The 22,631-nt window shown below is 38.8% G+C and overlaps 1 protein-coding gene across 10 annotated transcripts in view; it reads left to right on the forward strand.

The window, feature by feature from the left end:
- Window positions 1-22,631, forward strand: part of CSNK1D (casein kinase 1 delta) — an 82,847-nt gene that overhangs the window by 31,709 nt on the left and 28,507 nt on the right. For 8 of the 10 annotated variants that reach the window (XR_008916435.1, XR_008916434.1, XR_008916433.1 and 5 more), the window contains exons 4-8: window positions 2,407-2,635; window positions 3,427-3,597; window positions 4,312-4,460; window positions 8,451-8,622; window positions 13,487-13,626. Coding sequence is in view for 4 of the 10 variants with exons in the window: in XM_007482809.3 (XP_007482871.1) it covers window positions 2,407-2,635; window positions 3,427-3,597; window positions 4,312-4,460; window positions 8,451-8,622; window positions 13,487-13,626 (861 nt within the window). In the remaining 6 variants the exon portion in view is untranslated. Of the gene's footprint in view, window positions 1-2,406; window positions 2,636-3,426; window positions 3,598-4,311; window positions 4,461-8,450; window positions 8,623-13,486; window positions 13,627-18,394; window positions 18,460-19,920; window positions 22,370-22,631 lie in introns of those variants that run through there. The other 2 variants (XM_007482812.3, XM_007482811.3) reach the window with 2 other exon arrangements.

Below are 22,631 nucleotides of genomic sequence, written 5' to 3' on the forward strand. Positions count from 1 at the left end.
TCCCCTCATTGCTAGCCCTTGATTTGACCCTTGACCACATATTCCTCTCTGTTTCCCACTTCCTCCTCCTCATATAAGCTCTCATGTTGTAATATAGTTCTACAAAAAACATTGATTCAACTGTAGGTAGGCAGGGTGTCACCAAGTGCTCTCCATAATGCCTCAGACCTACCTACCTCTTCACTATTAACCTCCACCTGACTTCCTACCCTCACCTCCATCTCCTTGTGTAGATTTAGGAAAAATTCTCTTACTGATCTTTTTGCCCGTTATTCTGTTACCATTTATTTACTACGTCTGCATTTCTGTTGTTTGGAGTGTTAAAGAAGCAAATAATACTGCAAGTTCTGGTTCTCTTTCTAAAGTTTGAAAGACCTCTCCATTATTGAATGCCCATCTTTTTTCATTTATAGTTAAGCTCAGATCTGTAGAGTAGACCACCTTGGCCTACATTCTGTGCTCTATTGCTCTTCAAAATCCAGTATTCTATTCCCTTTTAGTGTTCTGATAGCTGCAGAAGAGTCTTTCATTATTAGAATTTATTTTCCTTTTTTATGTGAAAATTCTTTAAATACAAATAGCATATAGGATTTGATTTTTAATTGGATTGTTCAATTTAGTCATTGTGTGTCTTAAAGTTTATAAAAGGCTTAGGTTTTTTAGTTTTTGTTTTCTGAGGTAATCTACAAATTCTTTCAATGGATATTTCATTTTCTACATCTAGAAGTTCTGGGTAATTTTTTTGGTTTTGGTTTTTGTCATGTTCTTCTGGGGTGTTGACTAGGAAAGAAAAACACAGAACTATTAAATAGAAAAAGCTACTCTTTAATTAAGGAAAGGAGTTTAGCTCTAAAATTAGGCCTCCTCACAGAGCTGTGCGCTATCAACCCACACAGAGTCCCAGACTCTGGCAGCTCTGGTCACCAAACTCCTGGGAGTGACACCATGCTATATGACAACTCCAAAGAGCCATTAAAGTGAGAAGCTTAAATAAATCTTTCTAGGGGAACATGGGGACTGAGGATGAGAGGGATAGTTGATTGGCTTCCCCTCAGGGAGAAACTCATGTGACAAGGTAAAACTAGGGGCATTTCGCCTTTAAGCTAACTAAACTGGGTTTATCGAATCTTACTAGGCTACAAGTTTGGGGACTTCTGGATTCCGCATTGATGTGTACTACCCATAATCCTTAGGGTTGTCTCTACACATCCTGGCTTCAAGATCACTTTGTTTTGTTTATATAGTGAACATATTTTCTTTTACTCCTAGATGATTTTTCTGTATATTTGTATTCCCCTTCTATTGTTCTATCATTTTGTGGGGGAGATTTGCCATCACAGATTCTATTTTATCTATTTTGCCCATTATTTTTGCTATGCAGGCCATAAATTCTGTTTCTCATTTCTCTTTTGAACCTCTCAGAAACGGTGTATTATAATTCTTTTTTTTCCTCACATTCTGCATTGTCTTCTGTCTCATATTGGATCATTCTTTGTTTTGCAGTATAATTCATAGATGACTGAACTCACTAGATCTGGAGGCCCTGTTTCCTTCTGTTGTTAAGTGATTTCCTTGTTGATGTATCTGCTTATGCTCAAGACTTGAGATTTCTTCTTCCCAAGATCTTTGGAAATTTTAGGCCTCCTCCACTCTGATTTTTCCCTACTGCACATTTTCTGTCTTTATCTTGAGGGCTGGATCTCCAAGTTTCATCAGCTCAGAATTCTGTCTTAAGAAACTTGGCTAAGTAGAACATGCTTCAAATGGATGTTGAGGTCTTTCCTCAGGCTTAATGGAATGCTGCATATTGCCTCACCTGGTATCCTGCCTACTCTTTGTTCTTCAGTTCTCTGGCCCAACACCAGCAATTCAGGAATTGCTGTGCTGGTGCTATGGAATTGTCCACCCTGGCACTGGCAGTCCCAGCAGGTCAGAGCTTTGCAGTGCTGGTGCTGCAGAGTTGTCTGCTTTTGATGCAAAGGTGGTGGCATCCAGCACACCTTTGCTCCGAAAGGGTTGCTGTAGCACTTCCTATGGAGGAGTGAACTTTGGCATCCAGGAGCCAGAATCTCCAAGGCAACAGAGAAGGAGGGGTGGGGCCCTAGAGTATGGAAGTAGATTTTATTGCAAGCTCTTGGATCTGCTAAATGCTGCCTTGCTACTAATAGTGTGGGAAGTAGGGGAGGAGTGAGTACTAAGTAAACTAAGTGTCAATGACTATCATGAGTTGTTTTCATTTTTTACTTTCTTTTGGATTCTATGTGTCCTGGACCATGGAGACAGCTGGAGTTTTGTTTTTGGCACATAACTTCTGTTTTGGAGAGGTTGTAGGGATGAGAGAAAAATGTCTAGTCCTCCATCTTGTTGCTCACATCTTGATCATCTCTTTTTACTTCTTGCTTATAGATTAGTCGGATTGAATACATTCATTCAAAGAACTTCATCCACCGAGATGTGAAGCCGGATAATTTTCTTATGGGACTGGGAAAAAAGGGTAACCTGGTCTACATCATAGACTTTGGGTTGGCCAAGAAGTACCGGGATGCTAGGACCCATCAGCACATACCCTATCGTGAGAATAAAAACCTCACGGGAACTGCTCGCTATGCCTCCATCAACACTCATCTTGGAATTGGTGAGCCTGTGTGTAGTATGTTCCTCTACCTAGAAAACTAGGAGTCAGTGACCCAAGAGAGCCTTCTAGACTACTTATCTCAAATCCAGAAGTGTAATAGCTACTAATGTTTGTTCTTGGGAATCATCTGAATGTGCAGCCTTCAAAGTTTATGGATCCAGTGACCATTATTAAATCCCTGTGATATACAGGTTTTAGCTTCTGAGTGATTGAATTGAAAACATTTTATAGGGCTGGTAAATGGTTTCTTTTTATTTGCAATCAGTTATGGTGCTATTTGTCCAAGGGTTAGTTTAATTAATTTATGAGAAGAGTGGTAATTTATGTTGCTCCAGCCTTTGAACCTTAACCTGTGTGTGTCCACCTGCCTTATGTGTGTTACTTATAGACAACATATGGTAGGATTTTGATTTCTAATCCAAAGAGTGGTAATTTATTATAAATCCAAAGCATCTAAGAAGTTCCCTTGGAATTTTTAATGGATTTTTCTTTTCTCCACAATGACTTGGTTATTTTGTGAATTTTTAACTTTTTAAAAAATACAGTGAATGGTGACAGCTAGGTAGCACAATGAATAAACAGCCAGGCCTGACTTGAGAAGATTTGGGCTCAAATTTGACCTCAGACATGACCTAGCTTTGTGATCCTAGGCAAATCATTTAACCCCATTTGCATAGCCCTTGCCCTTCTCTCTTAGAATTGTTACTAAGGTGCAAAGTAAGGATTTAAGAAAAAAAAATACAGTGAATGAATACCTATTGCCATCTTGTCATGTTTTCCTTTCTCTTCAGAACAATCTCGAAGGGATGACTTGGAGTCCCTGGGCTATGTGCTGATGTACTTCAATTTGGGCTCCCTCCCTTGGCAGGGGCTGAAAGCTGCTACCAAGAGACAAAAATATGAAAGAATTAGTGAAAAGAAAATGTCCACTCCCATTGAAGTGTTATGTAAAGGCTACCCTTGTAAGTCTCTCTTTCATCTTTCCTTTTGCTTGGAAATGAACAAGTTTGAGTCTTTAGGACAGTACCATTTCCACACTGTTAATTTCACTTGTCAAATTATGAGAATGTTCTATCACTATATTCTACAGAAGAAATGTAATCTAATAAAAAAAAATGGTAATAGGCCTGCTTCTCAGCACTTCCATTTTTAATAATCCTTATAAGAAGGATTGTGGAAGGAAAACTTTTTTAATCTCCACAGACCAGTAAAGTGGCAGACAGATAATCCTTTGTACACCCTTTCCTTATCCTCTTTGCCCCATAAGGTTTTTACCTAGTATTTTGGCCTTATCTGTTATATGGTTAGCATTCTACTCATACTAGCCTTGCCTCTTATTTCACTTGCCACTGAAATAATTCTTCTTTCAGCTACTTGATGTTATTGTTCAATTAACTTTTCTTTGTCTTCTTCATCTGGGCATTCCCAGAATACATATCTTAGTCTTTTGTAGTAGCAAAGCTTCTCAAAGTAAATTTCCTTCTGGAGTCTTTTGTTCCAGAACAGTGATCAATACCTCTGATTTCATCTGTGCATTAGATCATAGTTCTTTTTTTCTGTTTAGAACAGTGGAAAATAAATAAATGCAAGCAAACTTTAGGGGGGGAAATTGTACTAAAACTTAAACCAGGTTTCCATACCATGAATACAGCTTTGAGTTTCTCATTGTTTTGCAGCTGAATTTGCCACATACCTGAATTTCTGTCGTTCGTTGCGTTTTGATGACAAACCTGACTATTCCTACCTGAGACAGCTCTTCAGGAACCTGTTCCATCGCCAGGGTTTTTCCTATGACTATGTGTTTGACTGGAACATGCTCAAGTTTGTAAGTATCATTGTCATTCCTTTTAAACCCTCAGTTCATGAATAGGATTTTAGTTGTGAGACTAAGATATTTTTCTATTTTCTATCTTGTAAAGTCATCTGGATGATTATGATCCTAGTAATATTGAAATGCTAGAGTAAAAGGGGAAAGACATTGGGGTCTTTCAAGTAGTTAGGCTGCACATGCAGTTTCCTGACAACCTGGATACATGCTATAGGTTACCATGACAACTTAGTCCCAGTAAATAGAGTAAATGGGTCTTGAGAATTGTATTCTTGTCTCAGTTCAAGCCTACCTATCCAAGTATTGCCTTACATCTTTCAATGGAGTTTTTGCTCCTTTTGGCCACTGTTTATTACTTTAAAAAAAAACAAAAACCCTACCTACTGTGTATTGGTTCCAAGACAGAAGACTGGCAAGGGCAAGGCAATTGGAGGTAAGTGACTTGCCCTGGGTTACATAGCTAAGAAGTGTCTGAGGCCAGATTGAACCTAGGACCTCCCATCTCTATGCCGGGTTCTTAGTCCACTGAGCCACCCAGTTGCCCCCTTATTTATTTATTCCTTTTGTAAATCTCAGTGCCACACTACTGTCTTGCTTATCCACTCTGACTTTCTCTCCCTCTGACTGTACTGGGTCAGTGACACTTAGTACAGAACTAGAATTCAGGCTTAAGATGATTTCCTACTTTCTCTTTCATTAAAAATTAATTCCACTCAATTATCAACTCAGAACAGAAATTGAAACCTTTCTAGAGTGATGAAATCTAAAGCCTACAGAGTCAAACCTCTTCCTCAAAGACTACACAAAAACAGGAAGCCTTAGAAGTGACTTTGCAGAATGAAAAAGTGTGAACTAATAATGTGAAGAGTATTTTGCCTCGGATTTTGAGATTAATTTAATTTTTATCCAATTTAAGCAATTTGGAGAGAGTCAGAAACTATTACAGTGATCCTTGAAAGAGAATAAAGAATGGAAGAGATACCTTGGGCCTGAAAAGGGCCAAATGTACTCTTTTTTTTTTTTTTGGTTGGTTGTTTGTTTTTGAGGAGGAATAGGGTTGGAATCTGTAGTGTTAGCAATTTCAGTTCCTGGAAAATTTGGATATTATTATTAAAGAAATGCTTTGTGAACATATTGAAAGGTGGGTTGTAATTACCAAGAGCCAACATAGCTTCATCAAAAAAAAATTCCAATAAATTAAAATTTTTCTAACAATAACTGAACTGGAAGATGAAAAGGATGCTATAGAAATAGTAGGTGCATTTGACAAAGCTGTTCCTGTTGTGCCTGTGAAGATGGAGAGATCTGATGTACCTATATTTCGTGCGTGTGCGTGTGTGTGCGTGTGTGTGTGTGTTTTCTCAGGTGGAGATGAGATTGTTGAATACCCATTAATGGCTTTCTTGTCAGTCTGGAAGAAGATCTTTATTGAAGTGCATTAGGGATCTGTCTTGTGCCCTGGTCTACTCATCCTTTTTTTTTTTTAATCAGTGACCTATAAATGAAGGTACATTTAATTTAATTTTCAGATGCTATTAGGGTAGAGGGGATAGATAACAAATTGGATGCAAGAATCAGCATTCAGAAAGATCTTCTCAGACTAGAATAGTAATAGGTTGAACCAAATAATATAATTTAGGATAAATAGATAGACCTATATTTTCTTTTTTTAAAAATCAACTTCATAAAAAATAGGGAAGGCATGGCAATATTCATTTGAAAAGGAATCCAAAGATTTTTATGACCTGTATGTACAATATAAGTTAATATATGAAAGCCAAGAAATCAAAAGCTATCTGGGGATACATTATGAGTGGCCTAGAGTCCCAGATGGAGAAATTGCTTCCTCTCTGTTCTTCTCTATGGTAAAAAGTGATCTATATTGAGTATCCCATCTTAAGACAGAGATAGGAGAGATGAAGGCAATCAAGTAGTTGTTGGGTATTAAAATCTTGCTAAATGAGAATCACTTAGAGGAGAATTACCTGGTTAAAATACTTAACAAAGAGAAAAGCAGATACTTTAGAAAAACCATAGGAGATATCTTCAGATATCCAAAAGAGTGCTGGGTAGAAGAAAAGTTCATTTTGTTCTCTATTCTTGGTCTCATGGGCAAAATTAGGGTCCGTGGGTAGAATTTGCAGAGAAATATATTTCAATTTATTATAAGGGCTTGCTTTCCAACAATTAGAAAATAAAAAGTCATGTTCCAAATACTCCCAACTTGAGCTTCCCTCTTAGGCATTTCAGGTTAAAACTATTGAATACTTGGGGGGTGAGGGGTGGAGACATACTATAGAGAGAATTCTTGGCCAGATTGGATCACTCTGTCCTGTGGAGTCTGTGTTTAGGAGAGTATATCTCAAGGGGGATGGTGGAACTTCATAGGCTGCCTGGAGACAAACTGGCTTTCTTTTTTTCCTATGAAGTACTAGATAGTATTAGATATTTTTTAACAAATATCTAAATTTAAAATAAAATTTAAATAGTTAAAAAAATTTTTCTATGTGAATTCTTCCTAATAACTTCAGTTGTATAATAAATGACTAATTAGATTTCCATGGAAGAAGGTGCATTGGGAATTTTGTGGTTTCTTTTTGGTGCTATTGAAGAAAAAGATACTACTATAGGTACGGTTCCCATTATTTTACTTCATTTTTCAAGGAAATGGCCTTGGGGATTTAGAAACCTGGAGGAAGCTTCAGGACCAAGAAGATGGAAATCTTCCTTGTGTGCTTGAATATACTTGTTGATTCTTCTGCTCTACTCAGAATTCAGATTCCCAGGATTTTCTCTTGTCTATGAAGTCATCTGTAACTTTTTTCCCTGTGTTTTGTTTTTTTTTTCCTATCAAGGAAATTTATTAGTCCTCAATAGTTGGTTGACCAAGGGTATCACAGCTTAAGTATCTAAAAATGAAATATGTACAAAAATATTTGATAAAACTAGAACACACTTATCTGTGGTGATGGTGATGGTGGTGCCCTGGTGGTAAAAAATAACAGAAATGTACTCATGGCTTTGAGATTTGGTTCATTTTTTTAATTGTGTGTAGCAAAAACAGCTAAGCAATGAATGGAGCCACATCCATCCTCACCTGGTATAATCTCTTTTAGTGATAGCACTTTACCTTTTCTATTCTACTTACCCTCTGAACACACACACACACTCACACACACACACACCCCACAAATGTAATTCACCTAATACATATCTCTTACCCTGTGACCTGACGTTACCAACTGAAATATTCTGTAATTTAGCAACATTTAGTTTCATACCTATTTTGCCTTTCTAACCCCCCCAACCCTCCCCCCTCCTCCCGGTACCTCTTCTTTTGAGTATATCTTGGCTTTTGGCTATTAATAGCTAGTCTTCCTTTCCTATCTTGCTTCTACCTCCCCAAAAAGATCACATCACACTACATGAACATTTTGTCTCATTTGTAAGCACAGGTGGAAATAAAAGGGGACATATATATAATCAATGGTTATATAGGGCTTGAGTGAGCTTTTATAGTTTTGACCTTGTCTACATGATTGCTAGATAGAGCTTCTCTTTGTTAGGAAGGAAAAAAAATAAGCATTTATTACGCACTTGGTTTATGTGGGCTGTGTTTTATAAATATATAACCTTGGGAGGTAGGTGCTATTATCCCCATTTTTCAGTTGAGGAAATGGAGGCAAAGAGAAGACTTCAGATGGGATCCCACAACTCCTAAGTGTCTGAGTCTGAATTTAAACTCAAGTCTTCCTGACTTCCAGCTCAGCAAGTGTTTTGTATACTGAGCCATACAGCTGCCTGTAGGCAATTTAGCAGGATTCTGCCCTTTTGATGACACTAATAAGTCTCCTAACCTTTCTGTTTTATTGTCACAGTCTTTGCCCCCAAATGTAGCTGAATGTTTTCTCAAGTTGCCAAATAATTATAAAGGGATCTTGATAAAGTTGGTACTAAGCCAGGTCTGATAATGTTGATTTTCCTCAGGGTGCCAGCCGAGCAGCTGATGATGCTGAAAGGGAACGCCGGGATCGAGAGGAGCGATTAAGACACTCCAGAAATCCAACTACTCGGGGTCTCCCTTCCACTGCATCAGGCCGCCTAAGGGGAACACAAGATGTAGCTCCTCCCACTCCCCTCACCCCTACCTCACATACTGGTAAGTAAGCCTATAAAAACTGCTTTTCATAGGCCTTTTTCATCTGGTAGTTTTGGGAGTTTTGTTTGTTTGTTTGTTTCTATTTAACTCTTTGTGGGACTAGATGGTTTAAGAACCATCCCTTAGATTTAGAACTTTTGAGATCTTTTTTCTAGCTCAAGCTCCAGACCATAATATAACCCTTCTTTACCCAAGTATGTAACTTAGTTTGTACAACAGCTCCAGTGACAGCATGCTTGCATGGGTTCTGGATAATGCCAATGTTCCGGCACTTTCCCAGGCACTAGTGGAGCAAAGCAGGGCTGTGTGCTTGCTCTCATGCTTTTTAGCATGATATTTTCAGTGATGTTGTCAGATGGCTTCAATGAGGATTAAATGGCATCAAGTTACCTACCATAACAGATGGTAAATTATTTTACTTGAAAAGGCTAGGGTACAGCTAGATGCCATAGTGGATATAGTGCCAGCCCTAGAGACCGAAGATCCTGGGTTCAAATGTGGCTTCAGACACTTCCCTTGTGACCTTGGACAAGTCATTTAATCCTGTTTGCCTAGCCTTTGCCCTTCTGTCTTAGAATTGTTACTAAGACGGTAATAAAGGTGGCATTTTTTGTTGTTTGTTTTTAAAGAAAAGCCAAAACTAAATTGGGGGGGGGGCAGAGTTGCATGACTCTTTGAAGATGATTGTGCACTCAGCAGTCCTTGAGACTGAGATGCAATAGAGAGTGGATTGATTGTTACTTGTGCTAATTTTGGCCTGACAGTTAACACCAAGAAAACAATTTTCCATCAGCCAGCAGTGTACCATCTATACTTGGAACCATTAGTTATAGCAAATAAAGACTTTTTTTACATGTGTCATTGATCAAGACCCATTTCCATATTATTAATATTTGCCCCTATCGTATCCCCATCAAACCCATTTGGTCAAGCAGTTGTTTTTCTTCAGTGTTTCTACTGCCACAGTTCTTTCTCTGGACATGGAGAGTGTTCTTTCTCTAAGTCCCTTAGAATTGTCCAGGATCATTGCATTGCTGCTAGTAGGGAAGTCAAATAAAGACTTTTTGAATGTTGTGGATAAGTTCATTTACCTTGGCAGCAATATAGTTTCCAGAGATGTCCACATAGATGTTGAAGTTGAGAGACAGATATATGCAGAGCTAACTCAGTGATTGGGGGGCTCCAAAAGAATGTGTGGGAGAGAAGATGTATTAACCTGCTACTAAACTAAAGGTCTATGGAGCTATTGGGCTCTGCTGTATGTCTATGAAACCTGAACAACTCTTTATCAGCTCCATGTCAGAAAACTGAAATCATTTCCATTTAAATTGTCTCAGGAAAATTCTGGAAATTACCTGGCAAGATAAGATACTAGACACCAACTTTAGAATCAATTGTGAGACATGGGTGACACTGGTACAGGACCATTGAGCATGGTGTACCTGCATCAAAGAAGGCATTGTGCTATATGAGCAAAGCCAGATTGTAGTAGCTCAAAGGATATATGAGATATGCAAATTTAGAGAAATCTCCATCACAGATACTTATACAGGCTATTTGTGCCCAACCTGTGGTAGAATCTTCTGAGCTCATATTGGTCTGATTGGCCACAGTTGATGCATTGACCCTGACATAGTGTTATCATTTTGGTCCTCTTTGAGGACAAAGGACAACAATTAACTAACTAGCAATCATGATTTAATTGTTAATAGGTTTTAAGTCAATATGGAATACTGTTTATCAACAAGGTTTACTCTGTTCATTCACACACACACACACACACACATACACACACACAGTAGATGACCATTGTCTCTGAAAAAAATAGGGAAACATTTCACAAAACCACAAAATCTAACAGTTAGAAGGGAGTTCAAAAGCCATCTCATATAACCCATACCTGTATACAAAAGGAATCCCACTTTGGGAATACCCAAAGTGGTCATCCAACCTCTGCTCAAAGAACCCCTCAGGGTCAGGCCAGACCAATTTTTGGCCAGCTCTAAATTTAAAGAAGTTTTTCCAACATCAAGCCTAAATTGACCTCTGCAACTTCTATCCATTCACTGCTCCTGGTTCATTCAGCCCCCTAGAGCCAAAAAGAACAAATTTAATCCCTTTTCCATTTCCGTTATTGTGTCCCCTAAGAGTCTTCTTTTCTCCAAGCTAAATATGCCAGTTTCTGCAGTAAGCTTACACATATCATTGAGTCCAGGCCCTCTACCCTCCTCAGGACAGTCTATAGTTCATCATCTTTTCTTTCCTTTTTTAAAATATATATTTAAGCCCTTACCCTCTGTCTTAGAATCAATTACTGTGTATTGGTTCTATGGCAGAAGAGTAGTAAGGGCTAGGCAAATGGGCGTCGAGTGACTTGTCCAGGGTCACACAACTAGGAAGTGTCTGAGGCTTTATTTGAACCCAGGACCTCCCATCTCTGGGCCTGGCTCTCAATTACCCAGCTGCCCCCTCATCATTGTCTTGAAATAATATTTGAAGTCCTTCCTTTGAGGAATAGCTTTGAGTCATCTTCACATTTAATGAGCACAATTAATTTATGTCTCTATCAAGTCATTAGGCCAAACAAATCTTTGGGGTACTTCACTGGAAAGTTAGGTAATAGAGTCAATGAACTGCTGGGCTTAGAGTCAGAAAGACCTGAGTTCAGATTTGGCCTCATTTTCCTCAACACTAAAATAGGGATAATAATATCTACCCAACAGGGTTGGTTATGAGGGTCAAATGAGATAATATTTGTAAAGTACAGTGCTGATTCCATAGTAAGTACTTATAAACAATTACTCTTGAGGCCAGCCATCCAACTAGTTTTGATTCCATCTGATATTTTATTATCTGTCTAACCCACTTCTCTCCATTTTCTCCACAAGAATAGTATTAAATACTTCATCAAAAGTTGCTCAAGTCTATAAAGTATATCTATAGCATCTCTCTCATCTACTGTTTTAGTAATCCTATTAAAAGGGAAATTAGGTCATGCTGGCATGACCTGTTTTCATTGAACCCACACTGGCTTTTTGGAATCATTGCTTCCCTTTCTAGATATGTACCAGCCATCTCTTTAATGATCCGTTCTAGAATTTTCCCAGAAAGCGAGGTCAAACTCTGAACTTATAGTCTGCAAGGCACTTCTATGTTTTCCCAGTCCTTCAAATACAAGTTATAACAGAAAGAAACAGTCACATCAACCAGTTCTTTCAGGGCCTAAAGATATCATCTGGTCTGGATTATCTTAATCTTACTTACTTTGGATATCAACTCCATATTAGTGATTTTTATTCTTTCATTTCCAATGTAAAGACCATTCTCTTGTAGAGAAAACGAGAAAAGTTGAGAAATTCTGCTTTCTCTCTTATCAGTTATTAACATTCTATCCACCCTATAGATCCTATACCTTCTTTGGTTTTCCTTTTGCCTTTCAGGTACAACTAAAAATAAATTTTTTTGTTTTTCTTAACTTCTCTCATAAGCTCATTCAGAAGATTCCTAATGCTATTTTTACAGGACTGTATCACAGTTATATTTAATGTTCCTTGACCTTTTTTCCATCTTCTGTACATTTCTTTTGAAAATCTAATTTGGTTGCTGAACTCCTATATTTCCACATCTATCTCTTCAAAACAAAGGCTATTTTCTTCCTCAGCAGAATTGTTTGCCTTTGTGTCTTTAGAATTTCTTTCCTGAGCATCTGTTATCCCTCCTGGACTTGCATCCCATGAAACATTTCATTAGTTCATGGGATCCTACCTGTCCTTTAAAATTACTTTCCTAGACAAGAGTGGGAGTGCAGTCCTGTAATCCTAACTACAGGGGCTGATAAATCTCATGATCTCTGTGGTTCTGAGCTATAGAAGGTTATGCCAAGGTCAGAAAATGGAGCAAATTGAAATTCCCACACTGATGAATAGTGAGATTGGGCCCATGAGAAGACTTTTTTTAAAAAAGAAGAAAAGAATTCTGTGTTCCCAAAATCTAGTGAATGATCAGTTTTTCTCCCGTTCTGTATCATAAACTTTAAGATGGAATAATTGTTTGCCCACAAGGTTCTCATCATTTTCATTCCTAATCCACTTTTCTCTGTTAGTGAGAATCTTAACCAAAATAGAATTTCTCCTTGTTGATTCCTTCTTTGTTTTGAAGGATGAAATTATCACTAAACCTTGCTACCTTTTTTCCCCCTCACATTGCTCATATTTAAAATGTACTTTTCCTCTCCAAAATTTTTTTTGTTCATTTGATAATTGATAGCTAGGTAGGGGGAAAAAAAAAGAATACTGATCTTAGAATCAGGAAGACCTGGTTCTAGTTCTGCCTCAAGAACTTGATAACCATTTGGGGCAAGTAACTGAACCTTTTTTGAATCTCAGTTTCTTCCTCTGTAAAGTCAGAGGGTTTAACTTGAGATTGATAATCTCTACAATTCCTGCCAGTCCTAAATCCATGATTTTTAATAGGTCCCTAGTCTTCTTTCCTTTGCTTCAAGATATTTTCTGGTTTGGGAATCGAGATTTTGCTCCCAAGCAATTCAGTATCAATAAAGGCCTCAGGACTTAATTGGTGCTAAGGTAACATAGATTTCAATGATAGCTATCATCTGATTTTAATCATTTGAATAAACAGGTGGTCTGATGCATTGTGACATCTTGCTAATGGACCAGCTTTGTCCATAGTTATCTCATCCAACTTGTCTGTGGTTTGAACTCTGATATAAAAGACATCAAAGGAACTTGTTGAACCTGATTTTAAAAGCAAAATATGGTCAATAAAAGAATTTGAAGCCAGATTCTAAGATAAGTGAATAGAGAGAGACCTTATAGTTTTACTCCGTTGGTGTCTTTTCACCCAGCTAACACCTCTCCTCGGCCTGTCTCTGGAATGGAAAGAGAGCGGAAAGTGAGTATGAGACTGCATCGTGGTGCCCCAGTCAATATCTCTTCGTCTGATTTAACAGGCCGACAAGATACCTCTCGCATGTCAACCTCACAGGTACGAGATTTGGGCACACCTTACCTGGGGGAAGAGCTAGGGACCAAACCATGGTAATGTGTGTAAATGTGACTCCTCATTTTTAATCTGCTGCTTTCCCTACACTTATTAGACAAAATGAATCCCTGTATTGTGTATGATTTGAGGTTTTGTTTTTTGTTCCCTTTACCTCAAAGATATGAATGAAGTAAAGCCTATTTAGAATCCTTAAAGTCTTCCCAGTTTCCTGGGACTCAGATTTGCAATTGCTGTTTTCCTTCCAAGGTGGAGAATCTCAAAAGAAGTTGAGCCATGCCTTAAAAAGACCCCTTTCTTTAAAGGATGGGGGGGGGGGGGGCTTTTCTTATTTAATCCCTCTTGTGTTTGCTGCCCATTGAGTACTCTTATCATGGCCCTGGTCTTCTGTCTTTCATAGACATACTCTAAACACAGACTTGCCTGTACTTCTTGTCCATATGACATTATTACAAGCACATCTAGCCCTGCCTAGAAAAGTTTTCCTCATTCTTTTTAATTGGAGAACTGGTAAAGAGCAAGACAAGTCATGGTATTGATAACAAAAAGAGTTAATGGCTTGTAGTATGAGTCACTATGTAATAAACAGGTGTCCCTTTGCCCTTTGGACACATATCAAGTCCTGGGTGCACATATTCCACAACAGATAACATGAACTTTCTTTACCAGTATAGTATTATAGAATTGGGTTTAATTTGATTTTGTGCCTTCACTGTATCACATTTGTTCCCTTCACTATTGAGAACTTACCTATTGAAATAAATATAACCTTTCTGCATGGTGGAAGCAGTAGAACCATGGTGAAGAATCCTCAGCTCCAAACCAGGCCTCAGATTTCTCCCTCTTAACCTTTATTCCATGCACATTCTTTCTCTCTCCTCACTCTGATTTGATGCATACAATGACATACTTGCCTCAACAAACAAGGACAAATCTTTATAGGTGTTAACCAATTTTTTCTCCCCAAACAGCCTTTTTGACTTTTTCCCCTTGTTCCTGTATATTTGTTAGTGCCCTTTGAGTAATTAGAAGAGATCAAAGCAAAATCTCTTTTTTGGTTCTTGGTTACTTGACTCCTTGCTTATTCACAACTTGATTATTGGCAAATGTCCTTATGTATTTGTGTGTACATAAGTACAAGATGAGTTACCCTGGTCATTACTGGAATTCTAGACTTGACATGCCAGTTTTAAAGATTAGCTTGTAGATTTGTTCTTTTGGTGGCTCTTGAAATGACATCCTTTTTAAAATTGTGGTGTCTTTTGGTTTCTGATTTAGGAAAGCCTTTTACCCTTCTTGCTTAATTGAAATTACTATAGTTTGGTTAGTAATTTAAATGTATTGGGTGACAACATAGAATGACCAAGGATAAGCCCTGCATTTATCCAAAATTGTAGCTATATATAGTTTTGTCTTGTGGAGATATAAAAATTGCTTTACAAGTTCTTTTTGTGGCTTTTTCCATTTTTTAAATGGTCTTTGATTTAGTGAAGGGGAGGGATGCATATAACCATGTTTGACCATTCCTGGAAATGGCAAACAATATTGATGAAGTAGCCAGTTTTCCCATTAGGATAGTAAGATCTGGAGCAAACTAACCTTATGGATGGTACTTAGATGAACTAAATTTTAGACTTTGAAGGTATTTTCTTATATAATTGCTCATATACCACTTTCCTGACCCTAGTACATACAATTGGCCTAGTATGACTTTTCCCCCACAAAACTATGAGATGGCATAATGTGGAGTGTAATATACATGCTAATACATAGATCATTTCCATTTTGTAACTCTAGACTTCATATCAAAGACCACTTACTCCCCTGGTACTTTTGGAGAGCTCTCAAAAATTAAGAGTAAAGAGTGGTAAGGGAGGGGATCTAGTTCTTCTTCCTGAGAACTTCTGCCTTAGATAGGTCCTGATTAGAGTAGTGTTCTGACATTGTTTTAGGACTCTAAAAGTTGTGTGTGACATGTAGAATTGCTTCATATTGTCTGGCAACCTGGTCAAGTAACATTTGACTAGCAGGATTGGAATACCGAGTTTTTTGAAAATAAAGCAAAATAAGTCTAAGAATTTGAATCTAAAAGAAAATTATCAGTATTCAGTCTGTCAAAGGTGTTGGACCAGTTCTTAGGTCAAAGTTCATTAACCTCTCCTGCTACCTTTGATGTTGACATAGTTTAAGGCCCTGATTTTTAGGGAGTGCCCTGTACCTCTTGCAAGGTTCCTGAATGTTATCCAGGAAAACTGTACAATATTTGATTGGAAAAGAGTCTCTGTTTCTTTTTCTTCCTTCAGAATGGTTCAGTTGACTGAATGTTAGGATAGCTTTCAGCTCTCATCCATTGTACTTTTCCTTTACCTGACCAAGAAGGGCCGTGTTGATTGGAAGCCCGGGACTTTGGATATAGGAAAGATGCTTGAAAGATTGTGATACTGAGTAGCAGCAAGTCCTCTTTAAGAGGATAGCCTCAGCATTTGTCAGTTGACTTCATCTGGGAATATTCCTTGAAGGCACCAGTGATAGATAGCTAGGTCAGAAACATTTCTTCCTCCTACATACCTTTCTTTCAGCATTTTCCATCTTCTGAGGTAAGGCTAAAGATACTTTCTGAAAAGACCTCTTGCTTCTGCAAATGCAAACCTGTGCTATCAGCACTTTCGTGTTCTTTCCCTCAAAACTCTGCTGGGTTCCTCCTATAGAGAACATTTCTAGATTAGCCTCTCTTTTTTTTTAATGGTCCCAAAATTTCAGTTCTATGGACCTAAAACAAAAGGTTGTTTTTTGGGTTCTTTGTACTATAGCACTTATTTCCCTATCATTTTATTCATGATAATTTCTACTAGTTGGTTATAAACTAAGTTAAAAGATTTGACTAATCATTATTTGACTAATCTGCTTTTGGTATTTTTGCCAAACTCTGAAAAGGCTAACCAGGATTGACACACAGATATGTTTCATTCCAAAGTCTGACAAACCACAAAATAAATAGCCATAATATTTGCAAAGAATATTGCCAAGTAGACAGGTATAAATCCAGTGACTTAAGTCACACATAGGTTGCCTTAGTTCTCAGACCACAACCATGGATTGCCCAAGAGCTAACGGAACCTCCTTCCTGCTAAACTGCCTTCCAAGGGGCAAAAAAAAAAAAAATCTTGGTTTTGATTTTCCTTTCTAGCATCTTGTGGCCCAGGAAACAGCCCATGGTGGGGCAGGGAGGATCTTCCCTAATTAATAACCCTCTTGATGCCTAGAAAACCATCTATTTGGTCAGCTATAAAGTTCTAATGGCAGCAGGTGAATTTCAAATGTATTAAAGCATCGTCTTAGTGTTTCAAGTTTGGAGATTTCAGTTATTTCTGAATGTATAAACTACCATTGTAAATACACACAACCTTTTAAGAGACTTAGGTCTCATTTGTTTCTCAAAGATCTAATGTGTAATTTAGTATGAAAAATGTGTAAATTCCAGAATAGAAAGAGGGAAGAGATGGGCTACATCTCAGTAACAGCTATCCTTTTGTAAGTCTTTATTTTAACCGGTTGCTTGTCATTAAAGAAGGTTGTATGCTGCCTTAAGAAGACGTTATTTAAGAGGAAAAAGGGAAAAATTCAGCCTGTTTCACTCCTGGAGCTCGGCTTCTTCCTCTTTCACCCTTCCCAGCATGGCATCTCTGAAGAGTACCTTTTCTCTGAGGTTACAAAGATGAGCTCAAGGTTTCAAATTCTAGTGACTCTGAGATTCTGGTTATTCCTACCCTTGTTCCCTCTCCCACAAATCTCATTTAAGTCCTTCAAGTAAATAGCAATCAACATCTAGTTCATTCATTTTTAACTTGTGACCATTACATCCTAAGGAAAAGAAAAATACTACCGATGTAGAAAAATTGTCTTCTTTCTGAAATTAGCCTACCTTAACCTGCTGGTCATCAAAAAAGTCCTCCTGTTCAGAAGATACCCGAGTCCTGGAATTCCTGCCCTTTGGATCGATGCTGATTTTGCCAATTATTCTTCAGAGCTGGCATTCTTTTCTATGCTACCAAGAATTTGACAGTAATCCAGCTTCTCTGCTGGAATCAGTTTGGAAAGGACTTCTTTGCCAAACTCTAGGGACTGTTTTCTAGACTCTTAGTCAAGGGGGCATATGTAATAGGACTTGTTAATCAAGATACTACCGCCTTTGCATCTAAAGGATACAAACAGCTTGATCTGGGAATTTACTGAAATCTAGAAATTTATCCTCTTTCACTTATTCTTCTACAATCATCATCCAGCCCTCTTAACTTAGTATTTAAGGGTGAAGTTAAAGTCACCCAGGATTTGGAAACAAAACTGAGGAAGTTCATACAGGATCTGTTCTCTTGCCTGCCTTCTCATGGAATAATTAAGTAGTATTTGGTGGGTGAAGGAATGTTTGGAGGCAATACACATTCTCTTAGGTCAGAAATCTGGCTAATACTTGCTAGGCAACATACTTGGAACCAAAATAATTTGCATGTCATCACCTGGGATTCCCCTCTCCCCAATATTTTCTTTTTAAAACATAGCATATAGCAAGCTTTTGCAGAGCTGGTTATAAAGAGGTTTCTGCATGTGTATGTTATGGATCTGGTTTGAGATTAGGAGAACTGAAGATCTTGGAAATAGGGGCTTCACTTAGAAGTCAGGTGGGACGATGACCTCGTGATGCTGTGTTTGGCCAGCAGAACTCTTACCAACAGCTGTCTTTTCCCCCCCAACTCAGAATAGCATTCCTTTCGAACACCACGGCAAGTAGCTGCTCGTCTACCCGTTGGAAGGCAGCACTGGGTGAGTGTGTTGATGTTCAGTTCCGTCTCATTAGCCCAGCAAGACTCGGGCTGGGGTGGGAACTGGCCACCCTTCCCCTGTCCCTCCCACCTTTAGGAGCCTCCAGGTGGGACTGGGCTTGCATGCCAGGTACTTGAGTTAGTTTGAGGGTTTTTGGTGTGCCTTTCAAAGCAGCTGGTTACTTTGCATGGGAGAGAGCAATCTCTGCACTGAGATGTGGATCTGAAAAAATCCAAGAGTTGGAATCTAGTTGTACCTTTGACAGTGACCTCCATATTGTCTCATCAAAGCAAAGGGCTTTCTTACGAATGAAACCCGTTTAATGTTGTAGATTCTTCCCATTTTCCTCTCCCCCACTCCATGCTTCTCCCTGCCAAAGACTTTTTCAAATCTGCTGTTTGCTGCCTGCCCTTTCCAAGAGTTTTCAGATGGGCTTATGTTTGAAGCAGAAACTCAAGCATCCTGTACCACCACCACTACCACATTTGCACCTGGCCCTTCTGAGGCTGGTATCTTAAGCAGGCATGATGGCATCGATCTACCTATCTATTTGGAAGCAGACATGGCTGGGCTGTTCTTTGTTTTATAGTGTTTAGCTGAGAAGTTCCATGCTTGAGGTTGGGGTTTAAATTTTTAGTTCTTGCTGAACTGAAAGACCCATACTGGTCTCTGCGCCTCCTAGCTTCTTCTGTCATCTCTTTTCTGCCCTTCATTTCTTTTTGTGCTCTCATGTTTTTCTTTTCAAATTCAATCACTGCCAACCTCATCCATACAGCTACTGTCTGTATTAACCCATCTAGCTGTAGCCACCTGCTCTCTTTATTCTTCCCACACCCCCTTTCCCTTGCTGCAGTTGGTGCATGGCTGGAAGCTCCTGCTTACTTCTCATTGGCAACTCAACATTCTGCATTCCTTATGAACGGCAACCGCCTTGCAGCTTTGGTCAGGTCTAGTTACACTGCTGTTTAACACCTGTAGTTATAGTCATGGAAGTATCTTGATGGGAGCTGCTTCTCAGATCTTCTCCCAAAGGGGAGTGTCTTAGCACTCAAACTGGAGCTTGTGTAGCCATTTCCGAAAGGGCAAGGCACTTGTTAGGAGGGAGGAATTGGGACAGGTTTATCTCTAGCTCTCTTGAATTCTCATCAGGTCAATTTCAAGAGCTCAGCTAAGTCAGAACCTGAAATTTTCCTTGTTTGCATGCCCTTTCTTCCTTCCCTAATTTCTGTCACTTGTTCTGCTGAGCACCTTTTCCTGGTGGCAGAGGTGCTTTCCGTCTGCAATTCCCTTCCAGCAATCTGTGGGAGGAGGCAACCTAGAGTGGGTGCTGGTTGGCATTTGTGAATCTAGAGCTCCTGATCTTCCCAGGACTTTTAGCACCTTGGTATTTTACACCCACACGACTGGTCCTGCATTTCTCTGGCTACACGCTGACATTCTCCTGTGCTTTGGCTCCGACAGATTCCCGGTCGGGTGACTTCCAGTGGTCTTCAGTCTGTCGTGCACCGATGAGAAATCTCCTTTTTGCCGTGGAGGGGCAGACAATGCATGGCTGATCTACTATGTTACCTACCAATGGCTTTACTAGTGAAACGTCCCCCGATCTAGAACAGAAAACGTTAACACCAGGAGCTCTCCAGGCCTTTTTACCCAGCGATGCTCATGGGGGAAACAAAAAATACCCTAAACAGAACAAACTCCAAGTGCTGCCATCGCCAGGGGCTGAAACCTGATGCCCCTCACAAAGAACTCAGTTATAATGGGGCTGGGAAGAAAAACCAGAGTGTGAGAGAGACAATTTGCAAAGAGAATCAAACTCCCATTCGAGAGTCTTTTCATTTTTCCCTCCACTGGTGGTAAACTTATGCTACCCCTTATTATTATTCTACTGTAACTATAAATCTTTTACTTGGTTTAAGACAGTTTTGTATCATTTTGCTAAAAATTATTGGCTTAAATCTATGTAAAGAATTCTGTCTTTTTATTGTTGCGTTTTTTTGTCTGTTTTTTTTTTCGGTCTGACTTTAAAGATGTTGACTTTGAACAATCCTGCATCAAAGACACTGGCTTGGAGTTTCAGGCAGGGAGTGTGTATGTGAATTAAAATGATAGAATTTTTTTGTGTTTTTTTTTTGTTGTCTTTGTACAATCCAGTTTGGAGGGGTTTTCTCATCAAAGTTTTATATACATAATGTACACATATATGAGTAATATATGTGTGGCTTGCAGTTTCATTAACTTGCTTTATGGCTGTCTTGTTCATTCTTCCCTATGTAAAACTGAAATGCCCCTACAACGCAAAACAGTTGAATTTCTTGCCAGTCTTCAGTGCAGTCAGAGAGCTAAGACTGCTGCTTGAAGGGTGTGGGAATACTTTCAAACAATGCAAGACACTGCTCTTTCCAAAGGAGAATGGGAAGGGAAACAAGAAGTCTGAAGAATATTGAAGGCCAAGGCTCTTGAGACCCAAATTGAACAGTTGGGAGTTCTTAGGATTAAAAACTGAGTATGTGTTTCTGGTTTTCTTGTGAGAAGATTGTAATTTGAGAGACTTGGGGGTTGTATATGGTTATCTCGATGTTGATTGCCTGAATGCCTTTGAATTGGGGAAAATTTAAAGTGGACTATAAATGCTACCAATACAGATGGGCACTTCATTTGTAGTAACACCTGTGTGCTCAAAAGAAAGTAACTGGTCTGCCATCATTTGATGCCAAGGTTTACCCACGTTGGCTGAACGGATGAAGGGGAATCCCCAGAAGTGCCAAGAAATAGATGCTTCCAACCTGCGTTCAAAATTTTAACATCCCAACAGGTTATGGTCATGCATTTATGGGGCAAGGTTTTTTGTAGCCCTGAGTTACATGTGTGAACCGAAGAGAAACAAATGCAGGGTTGATTCAAAACCTACTAGAACGCAAATGGCCTCCATATACAGCGTCTTTTTTCCTCTGGAGGCTCTCGGGGACTTCTGCTCTTGGTAGCTTTTCATAAAATGATGTTTCTTATTGTTAATCTTGCAGCACTCACAGAAACACCGAACCGTAGTGATACCAAATCTTTACTCAAGCAAAGTAGATGTGAGCTTTTTCTGTCTTGGGAATCAAGGTGCAATATATATATAAATATATATACATAGGTATTTTTATATTTCTTTCTATCAGCCCATTGGAGAGTCTGTCCTGTTTGGAAGCTAAGCTATACCCACCCTTTATCCTACAGTCTCCCTCCCCCTGCACCCCCAGTTTCCTAGAACCGAAACATTTGTTCACAGAGACACCTGATTTTTTAAATTGATGTTGCGGTGTTCGGCCAGTCGCTTTCATTTTCATCGCCTCTAGTTGTTCTGTTTAATCCTGACGTTTGGTTTTTCAGAGCCCTGATTTGGTTGCTTTAATGAGCTTTTAGAGAGTGTTTACTTGACAGGGTTGGGGAACCTGAGTTTTGGGAGTGCAATAGGAAGATTTAAAAAGTGTTGATTAGTGGAGGGATTTTTTTGGGTAGCTGAATGTCTTACTGAGTTTGGTTTTAATCCTTTAGGCATGTCATTATCAGCTACAGTCCTATACTAAAGTGTGTTTTCTTTGTAAATCTCTGTGGTTTCTGATGTAATGCCAGAAAGACATATCAAAGGCAGCCTTTCTTCCTCCCTGTGCCCAGGACCTGAAATTGACAGAGTATAATTTGAAAAGTGAATTCCGATGCAGATTTCTAGGATTGTGTTTGCTTGTGGACAGTTCTTGCCCTTCCGTGATATTTAACTCCCCACCATTACCTGCAGCAAATGTAGTTAGAATGTCTGTATCAACCTGTGTATTGGTAACCAATATCTCTGAACAGCTCATTTGTATTACCACTGTATTTGTGTACTTTAACAATTGTGTAAATAATAAATTCATAATGACTTCTACATTTCTCCCTCTCCCCTTTCATGTCGTCTTTATTTCACCAATTCGAGAACAGTTCACTATGTGTAGGTAAACCATGAGAGAATGAAAATGATTTTTCAAAACTGGTTCCCATTGTTTTGAAAATGAGATTTGGATTCATCTATATTAATTCTTTGAGAATCTACTGATTATCATTGTATGCTAATTGGGAGAATTAGCACCCTTACTTTTGGACTTCTGAAAGTCACACAGTTAACCATACTGTTTGAAGGATTTAGGCAC

Source organism: Monodelphis domestica, chromosome 2 (genome assembly GCF_027887165.1).
Source record: "Monodelphis domestica isolate mMonDom1 chromosome 2, mMonDom1.pri, whole genome shotgun sequence".
Classification (NCBI taxonomy): Eukaryota; Metazoa; Chordata; class Mammalia; order Didelphimorphia; family Didelphidae; genus Monodelphis; species Monodelphis domestica.